At 49.8% G+C, this 21,409-nt stretch overlaps 1 protein-coding gene across 12 annotated transcripts in view; it reads right to left on the bottom strand.

Moving 5' to 3' along the window:
* Positions 1–21,409, bottom strand: part of DGKZ (diacylglycerol kinase zeta) — an 818,573-nt gene that overhangs the window by 182,626 nt on the left and 614,538 nt on the right. For all 12 annotated transcript variants that reach the window (XM_078684405.1, XM_078684404.1, XM_078684403.1 and 9 more), the window contains 4 exons: positions 9,794–9,872; positions 9,008–9,063; positions 6,809–6,871; positions 4,780–4,853 (listed from right to left, as the gene is read on the bottom strand). In XM_078684405.1, coding sequence (XP_078540531.1) covers positions 4,780–4,853; positions 6,809–6,871; positions 9,008–9,063; positions 9,794–9,872 — 272 coding nt within the window. The remainder of the gene's footprint in view (positions 1–4,779; positions 4,854–6,808; positions 6,872–9,007; positions 9,064–9,793; positions 9,873–21,409) is intronic.

Below are 21,409 nucleotides of genomic sequence, written 5' to 3'. Positions count from 1 at the left end.
ATACCAGACATTGTGGGAGCGGGTTCCCGTTGCGGTTGGGTATACCAGACATTGAGGGTGCGGGATCCCTTTGGGGCTGGGTATACCAGACATTGAGGGAGCAGGATCCCTTTGGGGCTGGGTATACCAGACATTGAGGGGGGAGCGGGATCCCTTTAGGGCTGGGTATACCAGACATTGAGGGAGCGGGATCCCTTTGGGGCTGGGTATACCAGACATTGAGGGAGCGGGATCCCTTTGGGGCTGGGTATACCAGACATTGAGGGGGGAGCGGGATCCCTTTAGGGCTGGGTATACCAGACATTGAGGGAGTGGGATCCCTTTGGGGCTGGGTATACCAGACATTGAGGGAGTGGGATCCCTCTGGGGCTGGGTATACCAGACATGGAGGGTGAGGGATCCCTTTGGGGCTGGGTATACCAGACATTGTGGGAGGGGGATCCCTCTGGGGATGGGTATACCAGACATTGAAGGTGAGGGATCCCTTTGGGGCTGGGTATACCAGACATTGAGGGTGAGGGATCCCTTTGGGGCTGGGTATACCAGACATTGAAGGTGAGGGATCCCTTTGGGGCTGGGTATACCTGACATTGAGGGAGCGGGATCCCTTTGGGGATGGGTATACCAGACATGGAGGGTGAGGGATCCCTTTGGGGCTGGGTATACCAGACATTGTGGGAGGGGGATCCCTCTGGGGCTGGGTATACCAGACATTGAGGGAGTGGGATCCCTCTGGGGCTGGGTATACCAGACATGGAGGGTGAGGGATCCCTTTGGGGCTGGGTATACCAGACATTGTGGGAGGGGGATCCCTCTGGGGATGGGTATACCAGACATTGAAGGTGAGGGATCCCTTTGGGGCTGGGTATACCTGACATTGAGGGAGCGGGATCCCTTTGGGGATGGGTATACCAGACATTGAGGGTGAGGGATCCCTTTGGGGCTGGGTATACCAGACATTGAGGGTGAGGGATCCCTTTGGGGCTGGGTATACCAGACATTGAAGGTGAGGGATCCCTTTGGGGCTGGGTATACCTGACATTGAGGGAGCGGGATCCCTTTGGGGATGGGTATACCAGACATTGAGGGTGAGGGATCCCTTTGGGGCTGGGTATACCAGACATTGAGGGTGAGGGATCCCTTTGGGGCTGGGTATACCAGACATTGAAGGTGAGGGATCCCTTTGGGGCTGGGTATACCTGACATTGAGGGAGCGGGATCCCTTTGGGGATGGGTATACCAGACATTGAGGGTGAGGGATCCCTTTGGGGCTGGGTATACCAGACATTGAGGGTGAGGGATCCCTCTGGGGATGGGTATACCAGACATTGAGGGTGAGGGATCCCTTTGGGGCTGGGTATACCAGACATTGAAGGTGAGGGATCCCTTTGGGGTTGGGTATACCAGACATTGAGGGAGTGGGATCCCTTTGGGGCTGGGTATACCAGACATTGAGGGGGGAGCGGGATCCCTTTAGGGCTGGGTATACCCGACATTGTGGGAGGGGGATCCCTCTGGGGATGGGTATACCCGACATTGAAGGTGAGGGATCCCTTTGGGGCTGGGTATATCAGACATTGAAGGTGAGGGATCCCTTTGGGGCTGGGTATACCAGACATTGTGGGAGGGGGATCCCTCTGGGGATGGGTATACCAGACATTGAAGGTGATGGATCCCTTTGGGGCTGGGTATACCAGACATTGAGGGAGTGGGATCCCTCTGGGGATGGGTATACCAGACATTGAAGGTGATGGATCCCTTTGGGGCTGGGTATACCAGACATTGTGGGAGGGGGATCCCTCTGGGGATGGGTATACCAGACATTGAAGGTGATGGATCCCTTTGGGGCTGGGTATACCAGACATTGAGGGAGTGGGATCCCTCTGGGGATGGGTATACCAGACATTGTGGGAGGGGGATCCCTCTGGGGATGGGTATACCAGACATTGTGGGAGGGGGATCCCTCTGGGGATGGGTATACCAGACATTGAAGGTGATGGATCCCTTTGGGGCTGGGTATACCAGACATTGAGGGAGTGGGATCCCTTTGGGGCTGAGTATACCCGACATTGAGGGAGTGGGATCCCTTTGGGGCTGGGTATACCAGACATTGAAGGTGAGGGATCCCTTTGGGGCTGGGTATACCAGACATTGAGGGTGAGGGATCCCTTTGGGGCTGGGTATACCAGACATTGAGGGAGCAGGATCCCTTTGGAGCCGGGTATACCAGACATTGAGGGAGTGGGATCCCTTTAGGGCTGGGTATACCAGACATTGAGGGGGGAGCGGGATCCCTTTAGGGCTGGGTATACCAGACATTGAAGGTGAGGGATCCCTTTGGGGCTGGGTATACCCGACATTGAGGGAGTGGGATCCCTTTGGGGCTGGGTATACCAGACATTGAAGGTGAGGGATCCCTTTGGGGCTGGGTATACCAGACATTGAGTGAGCAGGAATCCCTTTGGGGCTGGGTATACCAGACATTGAGGGAGTGGGATCCCTTTGGGGCTGGGTATACCAGACATTGAGTGAGCAGGAATCCCTTTGGGGCTGGGTATACCAGACATTGAGGGTGAGGGATCCCTTTGGGGCTGGGTATACCAGAAATTGAGGGGGGAGCAGGATCCCTTTGGGGCTGGGTATACCCGACATTGAGGGAGTGGGATCCCTTTAGTGCTGGGTATACCAGACATTGAGGGAGTGGGATCCCTTTGGGGCTGGGTATACCAGACATTGAGGGAGTGGGATCCCTTTGGGGCTGGGTATACCAGACATTGAGGGAGTGGGATCCCTTTGGGGCTGGGTATACCAGACATTGAGGGTGAGGGATCCCTTTAGGGCTGGGTATACCAGACATTGTGGGAGGGGGATCCCTCTGGGGATGGGTATACCAGACATTGAAGGTGAGGGATCCCTTTGGGGCTGGGTATACCTGACATTGAGGGAGCGGGATCCCTTTGGGGCTGGGTATACCAGACATTGAAGGTGAGGGATCCCTTTGGGGTTGGGTATACCAGACATTGAGGGAGCGGGATCCCTTTGGGGCTGGGTATACCAGACATTGAGGGTGAGGGATCCCTCTGGGGATGGGTATACCAGACATTGAGGGTGAGGGATCCCTTTGGGGCTGGGTATACCAGACATTGAGGGTGAGGGATCCCTTTGGGGCTGGGTATACCAGACATTGAGGGTGAGGGATCCCTTTGGGGCTGGGTATACCAGACATTGAGGGTGAGGGATCCCTTTGGGGCTGGGTATACCAGACATTGAGGGAGCGGGATCCCTTTGGGGCTGGGTATACCAGACATTGAGGGTGAGGGATCCCTTTGGGGCTGGGTATATCAGACATTGAGGGAGTGGGATCCCTTTGGGGCTGGGTATATCAGACATTGAGGGAGTGGGATCCCTTTGGGGCTGGGTATACCAGACATGGAGGGTGAGGGATCCCTTTGGGGCTGGGTGTACCAGACATGGAGGGTGAGGGATCCCTTTGAGACTGGGTATACCAGACATTGAGGGTGAGGGATCCCTTTGGGGCTGGGTATTCCAGACATGGAGGGTGAGGGATCCCTTTGGGGCTGGGTATACCAGACATTGAGGGTGAGGGATCCCTTTGGGCTGGGTATATCAGACATTGAGGGAGTGGGATCCCTTTGGGGCTGGGTATACCAGACATTGAGGGAGCGGGATCCCTTTGGGGCTGGGTATACCAGACATGGAGGGTGAGGGATCCCTTTGGGGCTGGGTATACCAGACATTGAGGGTGAGGGATCCCTTTGGGGCTGGGTATACCAGACATTGAGGGTGAGGGATCCCTTTGGGACTGGGTGTACCAGACATTGAGGGAGTGGGATCCTTCACAGTTGGATATACTGAACATTAAGGGTGTGGGATCCCTACATGCCTGGGTATACGGATATTGAGTGGGTTGGATCCCTTTAGGATTGGGTATACCGGACACTTACTGCATGCCATCAATCCTCGTACACACAGCACACACTTGAGGCAGCACACCACAAAGACAAACCCAATCAGTACTACTCCACTAAACACCACCACCCATCACACAGTACAAAAACATGCCACAACAGACACATCTTCTCCTGAGGCCTACACAACACCATCTCACATCTATTTCCAGACATAAGATCCATTCTCTTAAGGCATACACCATTTAAGCAAAGCACGCACATGTAAGGTGGACACAACACCCAGTGCCCCCGAAGCCACTCCACACATCTGTCAAACCCCATCATCCAGTACGCAGTGACTTTCTGCCACCGCAACACACTGGGTGAAGACACACAACCACTACAAGCTATGCAACACCTTATGCCATCTTGCACAGTCTACTGCACTCACATGTACACAAGGAATACCATCTTCTGAAGTGCTTTGCATAAGCACACAACAGGTATGACTGTATCTCTCACACCCTTCCTACTCATACCAAATATTCGTGCTTGTTGTGCATGCAGTTTGTTCAAATAAGACTCTTGTACTTGTACTTTCTCGTCAACAGATAAGATTTGGTTGCCTGGCCGGTATCCCTCCTGGATGCTGTGCTGTTACTAGAGCATTGGAATGAGGTACTAGTTGACATACAAAACTGCTTGCAAAAGTAAAACATGTACCTTTCAGACAAACTACATAGAAAATGATGCGGCCACATGCAATGCTTGGCCCAGTTTTTGTTTGGGGGTACATGGGGTCTCCTGGAGACAGATTGCGACACTCTGCCCACTCTCCTTCGAGCGCCTTGCCCACCACTGTTCTTACCGGGGGATGTTGAGGAACACGATGCATTGAAGCTTCAGTTCCTGAATCTTGGAGGTCAGGTCTGTCTCGTCGCACTAAGGAGCAGGGAAAAAGAAGGCATTAATGCATCTGACGTCACTTTAAAGATCCAGGATCTGCATAACCCCACAATACTCCTTCCTTAACCCCACGCGGACACTAGCAAAATAACTATCTCACACATGCCACTCGCGCAGAGGACTCCAGCACCCACAGGATGTAGAATGAAGAGCAAGGGTTTATGTGAGGTGGGGTCCTGCCGGGTCTCAGACTTTAAAAACTGGTCTCAATTGTGTGCTTAATTTTGTAGGCAAAACTTAAATCGATTACTCAACAATTGTAAAAACTCTTAAGGTAATCCTTGGTAGGGAAGCGGTCCTTTGTTACAGTTCACTTGCTTCACTTCATCCATTGGCTAACGGTACTTGCTTTTACATATACTGCATTTCCTTAGCTTGTTTGTCACATATGTGCCATTTTAGTTTTGATTCTATAGGAAAGTCAGTAAAGGAGTTACACAGCTGTTGAAATAAAGGAAAATAAAATGCTGAGTTTACAGATTGAGGGTGTGTATGGTTTAAAGTATGTAAAGTGTGTATGTGGATAGTGATGTGGAGTATGTGTATGATGTGGAGTTGTTGTGTGGTGTATGAGAGTGAGAGAGATGGAGAAGGGAAAGTGTCACAAGAAACTCCAAGCAGGAGGACAGAATGAATAGAGGCATGTCAGAGGTGCAGATGAGAGAGGGGCATGTCAGAGGTGCAGATGAGAGAGGGGCATGTCAGAGGTGCAGATGAGAGAGGGGCATGTCAGAGATGCAGATGAGAGAGGGGCATGTCAGAGGTGCAGATGAGAGAGGGGCATGTCAGAGGTGCAGATGAGAGAGGGGCATGTCAGAGGTGCAGATGAGAGACGGGCATGTCAGAGGTGCAGATGAGGGAGGGGCATGTCAGAGGTGCAGATGAGAGACGGGCATGTCAGAGGTGCAGATGAGAGAGGGGCATGTCAGAGGTGCAGATGAGAGACGGGCATGTCAGAGGTGCAGATGAGAGACGGGCATGTCAGAGGTGCAGATGAGAGAGGGGCATGTCAGAGGTGCAGATGAGAGAGGGGCATGTCAGAGGTGCAGATGAGAGAGGGGCATGTCAGAGGTGCAGATGAGGGAGGGGCATGTCAGAGGTGCAGATGAGAGACGGGCATGTCAGAGGTGCAGATGAGAGAGGGGCATGTCAGAGGTGCAGATGAGAGAGGGGCATGTCAGAGGTGCAGATGAGAGAGGGGCATGTCAGAGGTGCAGATGAGAGACGGGCATGTCAGAGGTGCAGATGAGAGACGGGCATGTCAGAGGTGCAGTTGAGAGAGGGGCATGTCAGAGGTGCAGATGAGGGAGTTCAGAAGGCTGTGGTCGGAAATATGGCATAAGTGTCCAATAGTGAGAGTGTAAGGAAAGTGATGTGAAGGGAAAAACAAGAGTGAATTAGACACCACAACAACAGCTACCCCTGCCAAAGGCCTTACTAATGCCAAATTCAGTCTCATATATTAAAAATTAGTTAGATATAATCCTTAATAACAATTTTTCTGTGATTAATTAGAAAATAAGCATGCGCAAACCTCAAAGGTGTGGATTGTTTAAGGCATGCAGTGGTAGTTGGGCGGAATGTATGGATGCAACAAAAGAAAACTCAGACACATCCCAGATGCCAGATACTGGTCCTGGGCCACCAGCAGCACAGGAGTTTAGGGCACATATTTCAAACTTGGCTCTTAATCACATAGCCCTCGCCTTTGGGGAAGGATCTCAGGTTATGCTTCTTTGGGCAGGTCCATTTTAGAGCATTGCCCCCTTATTTCAGCCCATTTAGAGCACCGACACAGGTAGAATTTTGGGTGGGAGAAGAACTAACGCTAAGACAAGCCCCCGCCTGCCCAACTCCTACCGGCTGAAGCCTCCCCTCCACCCCCTCCCCACACACCCCTACCTCCAGCAGCCAGGGCAGGCTCTACTTACCACCACTTTGATGTGCTTGGCCAGGTCTCTGGAGCTCCCCGTTAGGAAGTCGGAGAAGGCTGTCTGCAGGGGACCGAGGATGCAGGTGGTGCACCAGCAGGAGTAGAGCAAAGAAGGGCAGATGGAGGGAGAAAGAGGAGGGAAATGTCAGAAACAGGTTCAGACTTCTTGCGCCTAAATCATGGCTGTCCTGGTGAGACCCCCCACCCATAAGTGTCTCATCACTTGTCGAAGCAGCTGCACAACGACCCCCTCAGGCCAGAGAACAGCTGCACATATTCACTCTCCAACATCGATAGACCAAAAAGAGCTGCACCTACCTACTCTACAGGACAAAGAGCTACAACTGTCCACGCTACAGGGCGAAGAGCTGTGCCCACTTGCACCTGCCCACTCTACAAGAATAAGAGATGTACCCACTTCCACCTACGCGCTCTACAGGGCTAGGAACTGTACCCACCACTCTAGGGCCAAGAGCTGTGCCCACTATCACCTACGCACTCTACAGGGCCAAGAGCTGCACATACCTACTCTACACGGCCAAGAACTGCACTTACCTACTCTACACGGCCAAGAACTGCACTTACCTACTCTACACGGCCAAGAACTGCACTTACCTACTCTACAAGGCCAATAGTTGCACCTATCCTCTCTACAGGGCTAAGGAGCTGTTCCACCGCCCTATAGAGCTAAGTGATGTACCCACCTACTCTACAGGGCCAGGACCTGCACTCACCCACTCCACGAGGCCAAGAGTTGTACCTACCTGCTCTACAGGGACTAAACCTGTAATCGCCACTCTACATGGCCAAGAGCTGCATACACCTACTCTACGAGACCAGTGATTGCACCTACCCACTCTACAGTACCATGAGCTACAACTGTATATTCTACAGGGCCATGAGCTATATCCACCCACTCTACAGGACTAAGAGCTACATATACCCACTCTACAGTGCCAAGAGCTGCACCTACCCACTCTACAAAGCCAGGACCTGCACGTATCCACTCTACAGGACCAAGAGCTGCACCCACCGACTTTAAGCGCCAAGAGCTGTACCCACCCCTCTACAGTGTCACAAGCCGTACTCACCCACTCTACAAGACTAATGGTTTCACCAACCCACTCTACAGGACTGAGCGCTTCACAGACCCACTCATTAACATCGATGTAATAAAAAAGATCTGCTACTACTTCATTCCCATTAGAGCAAATTCAGCACCCATCAACCCTGTAATGCCGTGATCTACCCCTACCCACTGCACATAAACCAGAACAGAAGCGCTAACTAACCATCACAGTACCAATGTAAGAATTACACCAACTCCTCTCTAGCAACTTGACCGAAAGCAGCACTGAACCACATCCAGTAACCTAGAACAAGAACTACACATTCCAGCTTCCAAACACCAAGAAGAGACCCATCTAATCACTCTGCAACACAAAGAGCAAAAAGGCACATAAGAAGAACTGCACAAGCGTAGCAGCACTCGCTATCAAATAGCTCACAAAAATCTGCACCACCCGCTATCAAACAGTAGACCTGGGAGGTGAACTCCGCTCCATTCGTGAAATTTGCGGAGTTTTCTGCACTCTGAGCTCCGCGGAGCTCGCAGAGTGCAGAAAACTCGACTCCGCGTAGTGCAAACTTCTACCTGAGCGGCAGGAAGATCAGCGCAAATGGCAGTTCGCACCGCACTCTGCCACTTGCAGAACTCTTCAGAGTTTTTTTGTCACTTCATGGACTTCCATGTAGCGAAACTCCACGAACTACGTCCAGGCCTGTCAAACACCACCCGCTATCAAACAGTGCGTTGCAAGAGCTGCAGCACCCACTATCAAACAGTGCATTACAAGACCTGCAATAGTGCACGACAAGAGATGCACCGCCTACTACCAAACTGCATAAGAGCTGCACCAACCACTATCAAATAGAGCATGGCAAGAGCTGCAGCACCCACTATCAAGTGGCAAATTACAAGAGATGCATAACCCGCTCCCCTTAACCTAGCATAAGACCAGCACCCAACCTCTCCCCAGCACTAAAAACCAGGCCTGCATCTGCTCCCTTCCCCTCCTCAAGGAGAAGGAATACCCTGCCCTATCACAGATTCTATAAGCACTGGCCTCACTCCCAAATACTGCATAACAAAAGCTGCACACCCCTCCCCAACACCCAGAACCAGAGGCTCACATACCCCAGCATAGAACATTTTATTCCGAAACCGGCTGTTGAACTTCTCAGGATTGGCTTCTGTGGGAAGAACATCAGCAAAGTGAAAATATGAAGGTACAGTTAAGCGGGGAGAGGAGATTATCAACAGCAGCAAAAGAAGGGGAAAAGGACAGAATAGGGAAGAAAATATAAGTATACAAAGTAAAGAAAAATTAGGAGACAAATATTTGGCATAATTCAATGCATTCACAATTCATTCCCCACCCCTCCAATAAACTACACCTGTCCCCCATCACTCCTGTCAGATCTAACGTTCTTCAAACTGCCCATCAACTCCACCCTTCACCCGACACGTTCATCTCAACCCGATCTATGTTTACAGTTAACTGAGCCCTCCCGCCTCTCTGCAATCAACTCAGCCCTTCCCATGCCTTCTATCAACTCAATGCAGTGTTCCAAGGGCCCGGCACAAGATCCAAGGGCCCCGCTAAAGATCTAGGCTTCCATCTTAGATGGTAAGTCACCATCTCAGTACACAGTGGTGTCCCAGCGAGGGTCCACTCTGTGCCGAATCAGGTCAGAGTGCAGCTAAGAGTCCAATGGATGAGGTGCAGGGCAGGCTAGGGAACACTGGGGAAAGAGAGAGGCCCAGTACATATGGCCAGGAGATGTCATCATCAAGCACTTGCTTGGGGTGGATAAGATATTGTTCCAGGTGGTTGTAGTGTTCCATTCTAAGACATCTTGAACATCGCTGCCCTGTTCTACCTCCATTGACAAGACCCAAATGAAAGTGTGATGGACGTACCTCGAGATTCGTGGAACTCCAGCGTCACTCGGGCATCAAATCCAAGACTGAAGTAGTTATTGAAGACATCGAGTGGTAGCTGAGGAGGAACATAGGGAGGATCAATACAGGAGCCATCCAAGTCTGCTGCTTTCTCCTCTCGTTCCTTCCTATACTTCATCTTGCATACATGACCCACATCTCATTCCATCCCCACAAAGCATAAACACAACAGGAGATCGAACTGACAGGAGGTCGACAACAGAAAAGACTAATTGGAAAATAAAGCCATCCTAACACAGGTACTTCAACAACCAGAGGAAGAACTCCATATTGTAAAATAATCTACCACAACCAAAGAAAGAACAGCTTGTCACACAAAAAACTGACAACAAAAGGAAGAACACCCTACGGAGGAAAAAACTAAAACAGCAAAAAAGTCAGGAGTAGCCTACTAAAGAAATTACAAAAGAAGTCAACAGTGAATATAGAAAAAACCTGCAACCAAATGCGTAATACCTTGCCACATGAAAAGAATGAAAGAATCTCCACCAAAGAATAATACAAAATTGGAGAAGTAACCACAACCGTGGGAAGAACAGGCAACCTCAAAAAAACCTGCAACCAAAGGAACTGCGATTAAGGAGCAGAACCTGCATCCAAAAAAGGATACCCTACCTGAACAGAAAATACAACTAATGGAAGAACACCCTACCGTAGACAAAGAGATAAGAAGAGAAAGAGAGAAAAGGTAATCCTAAAAGAGATGAACTTTCAACTCTGTTAAGGCACCCTAATGAAGGAAAAAAGTGCAATCAATGGAAGGAAACCCTCCTACAAAAGACTAACAAGAATAGCAAAAATACTGTACCATAACAATAACCACCAAAGAAAACCCGGACATAAACATCTCACAACCAAATGAAGAGTGCTCTGCAACAGGTAAACCACAAATGAAAAAGACTCTCCACCCAAAAACAAAAAATTGCAGTCTAGGGACCAACTTACTTCAACAGCAGGGAAACAGTAGTACAGAATAACACATAGACACACTAACATCCAAAGCAAAAAACACAGCCACACCGAAGAGCCTAGATTCAGCAGACTTTCATATGTGCCTACAAGCAAAAGTAGTACGTTGAACCATAGAGCAGCACCTACAAGCAAAAGACACATCCTAGATCAGAAATAAAAACAAGCACACCCTAATCTAGAAAACTCCCAACCAATGGAAAGATCTGTACCAAAGAAGAATCTTCAAACAACCAAAGATAAAAGGATCAAGCAGATGGAAGGCCCTAGTAACAAAAAGCACGGATACTCTACCAAGGAAGAAACACTAATAACACCCTAGCATAGAAGAACACCAAATTAAATGCACCATACCACAGTAGAACCTAAACAAAGGAAGGGGACGTCACTGCTGAAGAATCTACCTACAAGGAAAGGACACCATATGCAAGATACATCTACATCCATAGGCGTAAAGCCCAAAGGAAGCACATTAAGGCATAGAAAACCCTGAAAACCAAAGAAAGAATATTGTTAAGCTGAAAATATGACAATCAGAAGGAAAAAAAATGAGCAGCAGACAAAACACACATTCCCATAGAAAAACCTGTAAACAGAAGAGCTTCCAACCTGAGAAAGTACGCCATAACACAAAATAATCTATAACCAAGGGCAGGGCATCCTCTCATGAAATAACCTATGGCCAAGGAAGGACACCCTACCAATAGAGACCCTATAAACACCTTACCACAGATTAACCTGCATCCAAAACATATGAGGCCATTCTGATGAAAACCTACAAGCAAAGAGAATACACCCTACCACTGAAGAACCTATGATCAAGGAAAGGAGACCCAGTCACAGAAGAACCTATGACCAAGGAAAGGACACCCTACCACTGAAGAACCTATGACCAAGGAAAGGACACCCTACCACTGAAGAACCTATGACCAAGGAAAGGACACCCCATCACAGAAGAACCTGTGAAGAAGGAAGGACACCCTACCACTGAAGAACCTATAATCAAGGAAAGGACATGGTCCAGTGCTTAATTTGTAAAAAAAGAAGTGCAGGTGCTGAACATGTTGTCAATGAGGCCACAGCTCACATCTTCCTCCGGTGAGCCCCACTTTAACACTCTCACTGCCTCAGTCTCTATCTTCTAACCTTGATCTGTTGTCTGTCCCCTAAGTCTTTGCTCTAAGAGTCTATCCTCTCACTTCTCTAATTATTTTCTATCATCTTTGTCACACCTGGTGTGTTACCTTATTCCCTGTATTTCTGATTTGCCCTCTATTCATTCTAGCCCTGCCCTTTTTCCTCTTCACTTTTATCCATGCTCTGCTCTCTCTCTCTCCTCGATCTTGGCTCTTTGCTATCACTCTCTAGCAGTGATTAGCTGTGTCTCCAGTTTATCATTTGTCTGTTTTTCCTCCTTTGTCCTGTCCCCTACATCCTTCCATTCTATCTTCTCTCTGCTTAATGCTCTCTTCTTCACATCATGGCTGCTTTCTCTTTGTATCTGATTTGCTCTCCTTTTCTTCTTCTTAACTCCGTCTTATCTCTCTCCTCTCCTGTTGTTTCTTTCTCCTCTTTACTCCTGCTCTCTCTCTCATCTATAACACTGCTGCTGCCTGTGACCCCTGTCGTCAGCCTGTACATGTCCCTGCTATTTTGAACTCTGCATTTTCCTATTGTCTTGCCTAAAGAAGTGGAAGATGACATGTGTTTTACTTTTTTACCTACACCGAGTGCAAAAACAAAATGTACACCAAATGAAAATGCTTTTTTGCATATATTAATCAGTGTGGTATGACTGGGTTTATTGCGGAACAGGCGGCTGCTTGAGCACGGCAGGTCATGTCACTGCTAGTGCTGCCTGTAATTAGTAGGTCCAGGGAAGGCGACGGCATCGGCATCCACTGCTCAGCTTGCTGTGACCCTTCCTGCTACAACACAGGCATTGTCCCCAGCCGTAATGCTGCCAATCCGGTAAGTATGGCTGTGGTGCCTACTGGACTCACGCACGCTCAGCAATTACCATGCTGGGGTGCAGCGCACAGATTCTACTGGTGACGCCATGGCGCACAAAAGTTGTGTTGGTCCACAGCCGCATCGAGCACGTTGATGATAGCAGCAATGCAGGGCTACAGGATATGCTACTCTGGCTACACCGCAAGTTCAAATTCCACACTTACTTTCGATTATTCTTCCGCAAGAGCCCTCACTCCCAAGTTCCAAATGTGCTCTCGCAGCTTCCTTACCTCAACTCCGTCATGAGCCAGCCCCCACCTACAATTATCTAATGGGAGGCTTTAGGCTCAGGCAGTGGCAGGGTGCAGCAGACTCAGGGAATAGAATTCAAGACATAGTTTGTCGATGACTTCTTGGATTTGTGATTGGCGTCATGACATCATCACTAACGTGGTGACACACAATCATGCCTGCCTGGACAGGTGTATGCTGGCCTGTCTATGAACATTTACCAGCCAGTCACCATGCAATGCATGTTATTCTTTTTATTTTGAATTTGAATAATTAATATTGAGACCACCACCTGCAGGGTCAGAAATTGTAGCTCCCGCCCTGTGAAAAATGCCGGTGCTGAGCACCTGAACACACCTGCTCAAATTAAGCACTGGACCCTGTCACAGAAGGAGAGAGGGGTTGGCCTAACGGCTAAGGCGCTCGACCTCGGATCTGGGTTCGAGTCTCGGTAACAACACCAAAAACCTCCTGTGATTCTGGGCAAATCACTTAATCTCCCTGTGCCTAAAATGAAAGTGTGTCCTCATGTAATGTAACTGGTGCTATGTAAAGCGCTCTGATACCTGATTCGGTTCGGGTCTAGTTCGCGCTATATAAAACTCTGGAAGAAAAAAAAAGGAGAACCTGTCACCAACAAAGGAAGACCCTACCAATGGGAAACCTATTAATCAAGGAAAGAACAACCAGTTACAGAAGGACCTGTGAACAAGGAAAGACACCCAACCACTGAAGAACCTATGACCAATGAAAGGACACCCAATCACAGAAGAACCTGTGAACAAGGAAGGACGCCCTACCAATGAAGAACCTATAATCATGGAAAGGACACCCAGTCAAATAAGAACATATGAACAAGGAAAGGAGACCTTTTAAGGTAACATACTTTGGAGTTGGTGTTACAGTGCCGACCCATCATGATTTCCCTTTAGGGCTCTGGGTGAGGCCTTATTCTGGATGGTGTCATTACCCTTCATTATACATTCAGAAGGCTGCCCACGCTTTGTATGGTTGGGAGGAGAAGGAGTAAGAGCCTGTGATGGGTAAAGGTTTCGAAGAGCGAGCCCTGCGTCAGGAGAGAGCCTGTAGAGGTATACTCTGCAGAGCCCTGCAGTCAGTCAAAGGTCCGAGAACTTTGAACGAGCGGCATAGTTAGTTATTAACGGATTGCAAAGTGTTAGACTTGTTGGTCCCCAGAGAGAAGGCGGATCGAGCACAGGTGAAGCACTGAATCTTTTTTCCTCCTGTCAGACGTTCCACGTCATAATTTCCATCTGATCTTTATTTCAAAGGTATCCGTAAAGTCTTACGCTAAGGTCCTGGTTCATGGAATCTCACAGAAGCAGGAAGAGCTCAAAGGGGTGCACGGCCGGGGCACCAATGATCCCAATTACATTTTGATTTCTATATTGAACCATTAGTGAAAAGAACAGGGGTACATCGGACATCAACCCTTTGAGTGTATGGGGTAGAGGAGAATGCTAGCTTTCTACGCAGGTGACAGTCTTCTATACGTCTGAAATAAACAAGGCCACGTCACACCACAAGACCTTTACTAGTATAGCAAGTAAGTTTCATAGACTTTATGGACATCTTTGAAATAAAGCCTGGACGGAAAGACAATGTGGAACATAAGGACGGAGCGCAGAGTAGCAGCAAAAGCGGTCAGATATTTAGGGAGTACCATCACGCAGAGCTTACGGAAGCTCCCATCTAAGAACTTACTTAAGATGGCCTAAGAGAAACATATATTGATAGGAACATCTCAGAATTTGCAATTAGCAATGATTGGAAGCATCAATCAGCTTAACATGTGCAGCATTCTGAAGCTTATTTTTCTGTGTCACTGTGTCCAGATACAATTTGATAGAAAAGAGATTAAAAAAAATACAAGGCAACCCAAGTAGCTTCCTCTGAGCATCTAAAAGTAGAAGGCTTTCATGGAAAAAAATAAGAAGAAAACTGGTGAAAGAGGGTCTAAGGCTCCCCTGCATTTTCAAGCACTGCCCAATATAGCAACTGCAACGTTAACAGGAATTACACATCAATCTAGTAGAGCACATATGTACAAGGAACCAACAACTGGGATATGCCAACAAGGAGGTAAAGGTTCGTTCAAAGACGCTACGGGCATCAGCCAATGGATGGTACAGCATCGGGCCGGATGGGGCACACGGGCATCAGCCAATGTATGCTACAGCATCGGGCCGGATGGGGCACACGGGCATCAGCCAATGTATGGTACAGCATCGGGCTGGATGGGGCACACGGGCATCAGCCAATGTATGGTACAGCATAGGGGCCCGATGGGGCACATAGTGCTACAGCAGGCTGCTGACATGGTTATCCCTAGGTATGCCAGAGAGTGTGAGGGATGAACTCTCTAAACCACTGATGGAGGCAGGGGACTTCAATGAGAGGGATTGGATAGATGATGCTGGCTCTGACCAATGGGAAACAAGGATGGAAATACTAAGGTCAACGCATTGGAGGTTTAAATATATGCAACACGATGGAGATATGGCAGATAACGTACGCAACAAGGAAGTGTCGAAGTGATAGGAAGCTCGGTGCTTGACATGGGAAACGGGATGCGCTCGCGTCATGCAACAAAGGGAATAAGCTTAAAAACCAAGAACTGGGATGGTTATGGCAAGATCTTTAAGCACATTGTATTCCATAGTCAGTGCTGCTACACTACAAAAAACCTATTTTTACACTGCATAGGATATACATCAGCGCACAAAAACCATCCAAAATATTAAAGGATCGAACACCCCCCCCCCCCGTCCATGATGTGTCCCTGACGTTCAACCACAGAAAAGAAGCCCAGTCCATGATGTGTCCCTGACGTTCAACCACAGAGAAGAAGCCCAGTCCATGATGTGTCCCTGACGTTCAACCACAGAGAAGAAGCCCAGTCCATGATGCGTCCCTGACGTTCAACCACAGAGAAGAAGCCCAGTCCATGATGTGTCCCTGACGTTCAACCACAGACAAGAAGTCCAGTCCATGATGTGTCCCTGACAGTCAACCACAGAGAAGAAGCCCAGTCCATGATGTGTCCCTGACGTTCAACCACAAAGAAGAATTCCCAGTCCATGATGCGTCCCTGACGTTCTATCACAGAGAAGAAGCCCAGTCCATGATGCGTCCCTGACGTTCTATCACAGAGAAGAAGCCCAGTCCATGATGTGTCCCTGACGTTCTATCACAGAGAAGAAGCCCAGTCCATCATGTGTCACTGACGTTCAACCACAGAGAAGAGGCCCGGTCCATGACGTGTCACTGACGTTCTATCACAGAGAAGAAGCCCAGTCCATGATGTGTCCCCGACGTTCTATCAAGGGGAAGAAGCCCGGTCCATGACGTGTCACTGACGTTCTATCACAGGGAAGAAGCCCAGTCCATGATGTGTCCCCGACGTTCTATTAAGGGGAAGAAGCCCGGTCCATGATGTGTCTCTGACGTTCAACCACAGAGAAGAAGCCCAGTCCATGATGTGTCCTCGATGATCTACCACAGAGAAGAAGCCCAGTCCATGATGCGTCCCTGACGTTCTACCACAGAGAAGAAACCAGGTCCATGATGTGCCCCCGACGTTCTACAACAGAGAAGAAGCCCGGTCCATGATGTGTCCCTGACGTTCTACCACAGAGAAGAAGCCCAGTCCATGATGTGTCCCTGACGTTCAACAACGGAGAAGAAGCCCAGCCTATGATGTGTCCCTGACGTTCAACCACAGAGAAGAAGCCCAGTCCATGATGCGTCCCTGACGTTCTACCACAGAGAAGAAACCAGGTCCATGATGTGTCCCTGACGTTCCACCACAGAGAAGAAGCCCAGTCCATGATGTGTCTCTGACGTTCAACCACACAGAAGAATCCCAGTCCATCATGTGTCACTGACGTTCAACCACAGAGAAGAGGCCCGGTCCATGACGTGTCACTGACGTTCTTTCACAGAAAAGAAGCCCAGTCCATGATTCGTCCCCGACGTTCTTTCACAGAGAAGAAGCCCAGTCCATGATGCGTCCCTGACGTTCTACCATAGAGAAGAAGCCTAGTCCATGATGTGTCTCTGACGTTCAACCATAGAGAAGAAGCCTAGTCCATGATGTGTCTCTGACGTTCAACCACACAGAAGAATCCCAGTCCATCATGTGTCACTGACGTTCAACCACAGAGAAGAGGCCCGGTCCATGACGTGTCACTGACGTTCTATCACAGAGAAGAAGCCCAGTCCATGATGTGTCCCCGACGTTCTATCAAGGGGAAGAAGCCCGGTCCATGATGTGTCTCTGACGTTCAACCACAGAGAAGAAGCCCAGTCCATGATGTGTCCCCGATGATCTACCACAGAGAAGAAGCCCAGTCCATGACGTGTCCCTGACGTTCAACCACAGAGAAGAAACCCAGTCCATGATGCGTCCCTGACGTTCAACCACAGAGAAGAAGCCCAGTCCATGATGCGTCCCTGACGTTCTACCACAGAGAAGAAACCAGGTCCATGATGTGCCCCCGACGTTCTACAACAGAGAAGAAGCCCGGTCCATGATGTGTCCCTGACGTTCTACCACAGAGAAGAAGCCCAGTCCATGATGTGTCCCTGACGTTCAACCACGGAGAAGAAGCCCAGCCTATGATGTGTCCCTGACGTTCAACCACAGAGAAGAAGCCCAGTCCATGATGCGTCCCTGACGTTCTACCACAGAGAAGAAACCAGGTCCATGATGTGTCCCTGACGTTCCACCACAGAGAAGAAGCCCAGTCCATGATGTGTCCCTGACGTTCTACCACAGAGAAGAAGCCCGGTCCATGATGTGTCCCTGACGTTCAACCACAGAGAAGAAACCAGGTCCATGATGTGCCCCAGACGTTCTACCACAGAGAAGAAGCCCAGTCCATGATGTGTCCCTGACATTCTACAATAGAGAAGAAGCCCGGTCCATGATGTGTCCCTGACGTTCTACCACAGAGAAGAAGCCCGGTCCATGATGTGTCACTGGCATTCTACCACAAAGAAGAAGCCCAGTCCATGACGTGTCCCCTACGTTCTACAATAGAGAAGAAGCCCGGTCCATGATGTGTCCCTGACGTTCTACCACAGAGAAGAAGCCCAGTCCATGACGTGTCCCCTACGTTCTACCACAGAGAAGAAGCCCAAGTCCATGATGTGTCCTTGATGTTCAACCATAGAGAAGAAGCCCAGTCCATGACGTGTCCCTGACGTTCTACCACAGAGAAGAAGCCCAGTCCATGATGCGTCCCTGACGTTCTACCACAGAGAAGAAACCAGGTCCATGATGTGCCCCCGACGTTCTACAACAGAGAAGAAGCCCGGTCCATGATGTGTCCCTGACGTTCTACCACAGAGAAGAAGCCCAGTCCATGATGTGTCCCTGACGTTCAACCACAGAGAAGAAGCCCAGCCTATGATGTGTCCCTGACGTTCAACCACAGAGAAGAAGCCCAGTCCATGATGTGTCCCTGACGTTCTACCACAGATAAGAAACCAGGTCCATGATGTGTCCCTGACGTTCTACCACAGAGAAGAAGCCCAGTCCATGATGCGTCCCTGACGTTCTACCACAGAGAAGAAGCCCAGTCCATGACGCGTCCCTGACGTTCTACCACAGAGAAGAAGCCCAGTCCATGATGTGTCCCTGACGTTCTACCACAGAGAAGAAGCCCAGTCCATGATGTGTCCCTGACGTTCTACCACAGAGAAGAAGCCCGGTCCATGATGTGTCCCTGACGTTCAACCACAGAGAAGAAGCCCAGTCCATGATGCGTCCCTGATGTTCAACCGCAGAGAAGAAGCCCAGTCCATGATGCGTCCCTGACATTCTACCACAGGGAAGAAGCCCAGTCCATGATGTGTCCCTGACGTTCTACAATATAGAAGAAGCCCGGTCCATGATGTGTCTCTGACGTTCTACAATAGAGAAGAAGCCCAGTCCATGATGCGTCCCTGATGTTCAACCATAGAGAAGAAGCCCAGTCCATGACGTGTCACTGGCGTTCTACCACAAAGAAGAAGCCCAGTCCATGACGTGTCCCCTACGTTCTACCACAGAGAAGAAGCCCAGTCCATGATGCGTCCTTGATGTTCAACCATAGAGAAGAAGCCCAAGTCCATGATGCGTCCCTGACGTTCTACCACAGAGAAGAAGCCCAGTCCATGACGTATCCCTGACGTTCTACCACAGAGAAGAAGCCCAGTCCATGATGCGTCCCTGATGTTCAACCATAGAGAAGAAGCCCAGTCCATGACGTGTCACTGGCGTTCTACCACAAAGAAGAAGCCCAGTCCATGGTGCGTCCCTGACGTTCTACCACAGAGAAGAAGCCCAGTCCATGATGTGTCCCTGTTGTTCAACCACAGAGAAGACGCCCAAGTCCATGATGCGTCCCTGACGTTCTACCACAAAGAAGAAGCCCAGTCCATGATGTGTCCCTGACGTTCCACCACAGAGAAGACGCCCAAGTCCATGATGCGTCCCTGACGTTCTACCAAAGAGAAGAAGCCCGGTCCATGATGTGTCCCTGACGTTCAACCACAGAGAAGAAGCCCAGTCCATGATGCGTCCCTGACGTTCTACCAAAGAGAAGAAGCCCGGTCCATGATGTGTCCCTGACGTTCAACCACAGAGAAGAAGCCCAGTCCATGACGTGTCCCTGACGTTCTCCCACAAAGAAGAAGCCCAGTCCATGATGTGTCCCTGACGTTCAACCACAGGGAAGAAGCCCGGTCCTTGATGTGTCCCTGACGTTCTACCACAGAGAAGAAGCCCAGCCTATGATGTGTCCCTGACGTTCAACCACAGAGAAGAAGCCCAGTCCATGATGTGTCCCTGACGTTCTACCACAGAGAAGAAGCCCAGTCCATGATACGTCCCTGACGTTCAACCATAGAGAAGAAGCCCAGTCCATGACGTGTCACTGGCGTTCTACCACAAAGAAGAAGCCCAGTCCATGACGTGTCCCTGACGTTCTACCACCGAGAAGAAGCCCAGTCCATGATGCCTCCCTGACGTTCAACCATAGAGAAGAGGCCCAGTCCATGACGTGTCCCTGACGTTCTACCAAAGAGAAGAAGCCCAGTCCATGATGCGTCCCTGATGTTCAACCATAGAGAAGAAGCCCAGTCCATGACGTGTTCCTGACGTTCTTCCACAGAGAAGAAGCCCAGTCCATGATACGTCCCTGACGTTCAACCATAGAGAAGCCCGGTCCATGATGTATCTGTGACGTTCAACCACAGAGAAGAAGCCCAGTCCATGATGTGTCTGACGTTCAACCACAGAGAAGAATTCCCAGTCCATGAAGTGTCCCTGACGTTCAACCACAGAGAAGAATACTGGACCATGATGTGTCCCCGACGTTCCACCAAAGAGAAGCCGCACAGTCCATGATGTGTCCCTGACATTCTACCACAGAGAAGAAGCCCGGTCCATGACGTGTCCCTGACGTTCTACCACAGAGAAGAAGCCAAGTCCATGACGTGTCCGAGACGTTCTACCACAGAGAATAAGCCCAGTCCATGACGTGTCCTTGACGTTCTATCACAGAGAAGAAGTCCAGTCCATGATGTGTCCCTGACGTTTCTCCCACAGACAAGAAGCCCAGTCCATGATGCGTCCCTGACGTTCTACAATAGAGAAGAAGCCCAGTCCATGACGTGTCTCTGACGTTCTACCACAAAGAAGAGGCCCAGTCCATGATGTGTCTCTGACGCTCAACCACAGAGAAGAAGCGCAGTCCATGATGTGTCCCTGACGTTCAACCACAGAGAAGAAGCGCAGTCCATGATGTGTCCCTGACGTTCAACCACAGAGAAGAAGCCCAGCCTATGATGTGTCCCTGACGTTCAACCACAGCGAAGAAGCCCGGTCCATGATGTGTCCCCGATGATCTACCACAGAGAAGAAGCCCAGTCCATGATGTGTCCCTGACGTTCTATCAAGGAGAAGAAGCCCGGTCCATGATGTGTCTCTGACGTTCAACCACAGAGAAGAAGCCCAGTCCATGATGTGTCCCTGACGTTCTACCACAGAGAAGAAGCCCAGTCCATGACGTGTCCCTGACGTTCTATCACAGAGAAGAAGTCCAGTCCATGATGTGTCCCTGACGTTCTCCCACAGACAAGAAGCCCAGTCCATGATGCATCCCTGACGTTCAACAATAGAGAAGAAGCCCCTCCATGACGGGTCCCTGACGTTCTACCACAGAGAAGAAGCCCAGTCCATGACGTGTCCCTGACATTCTACCACGGAGAAGAAGGCCAGTCCATGACGTGTCCCTGACGTTCTACCACAGAGAAGAAGCCCAGTCCATGATGCGTCGCTGACGTTCAACC

This window comes from Lissotriton helveticus, chromosome 3_2 (assembly GCF_964261635.1).
Source record: "Lissotriton helveticus chromosome 3_2, aLisHel1.1, whole genome shotgun sequence".
NCBI lineage: Eukaryota > Metazoa > Chordata > Amphibia > Caudata > Salamandridae > Lissotriton > Lissotriton helveticus.
The sequence above is the reverse complement of the archived record's forward strand: the minus strand, read 5'-3'. Positions and strand labels throughout refer to the sequence as shown.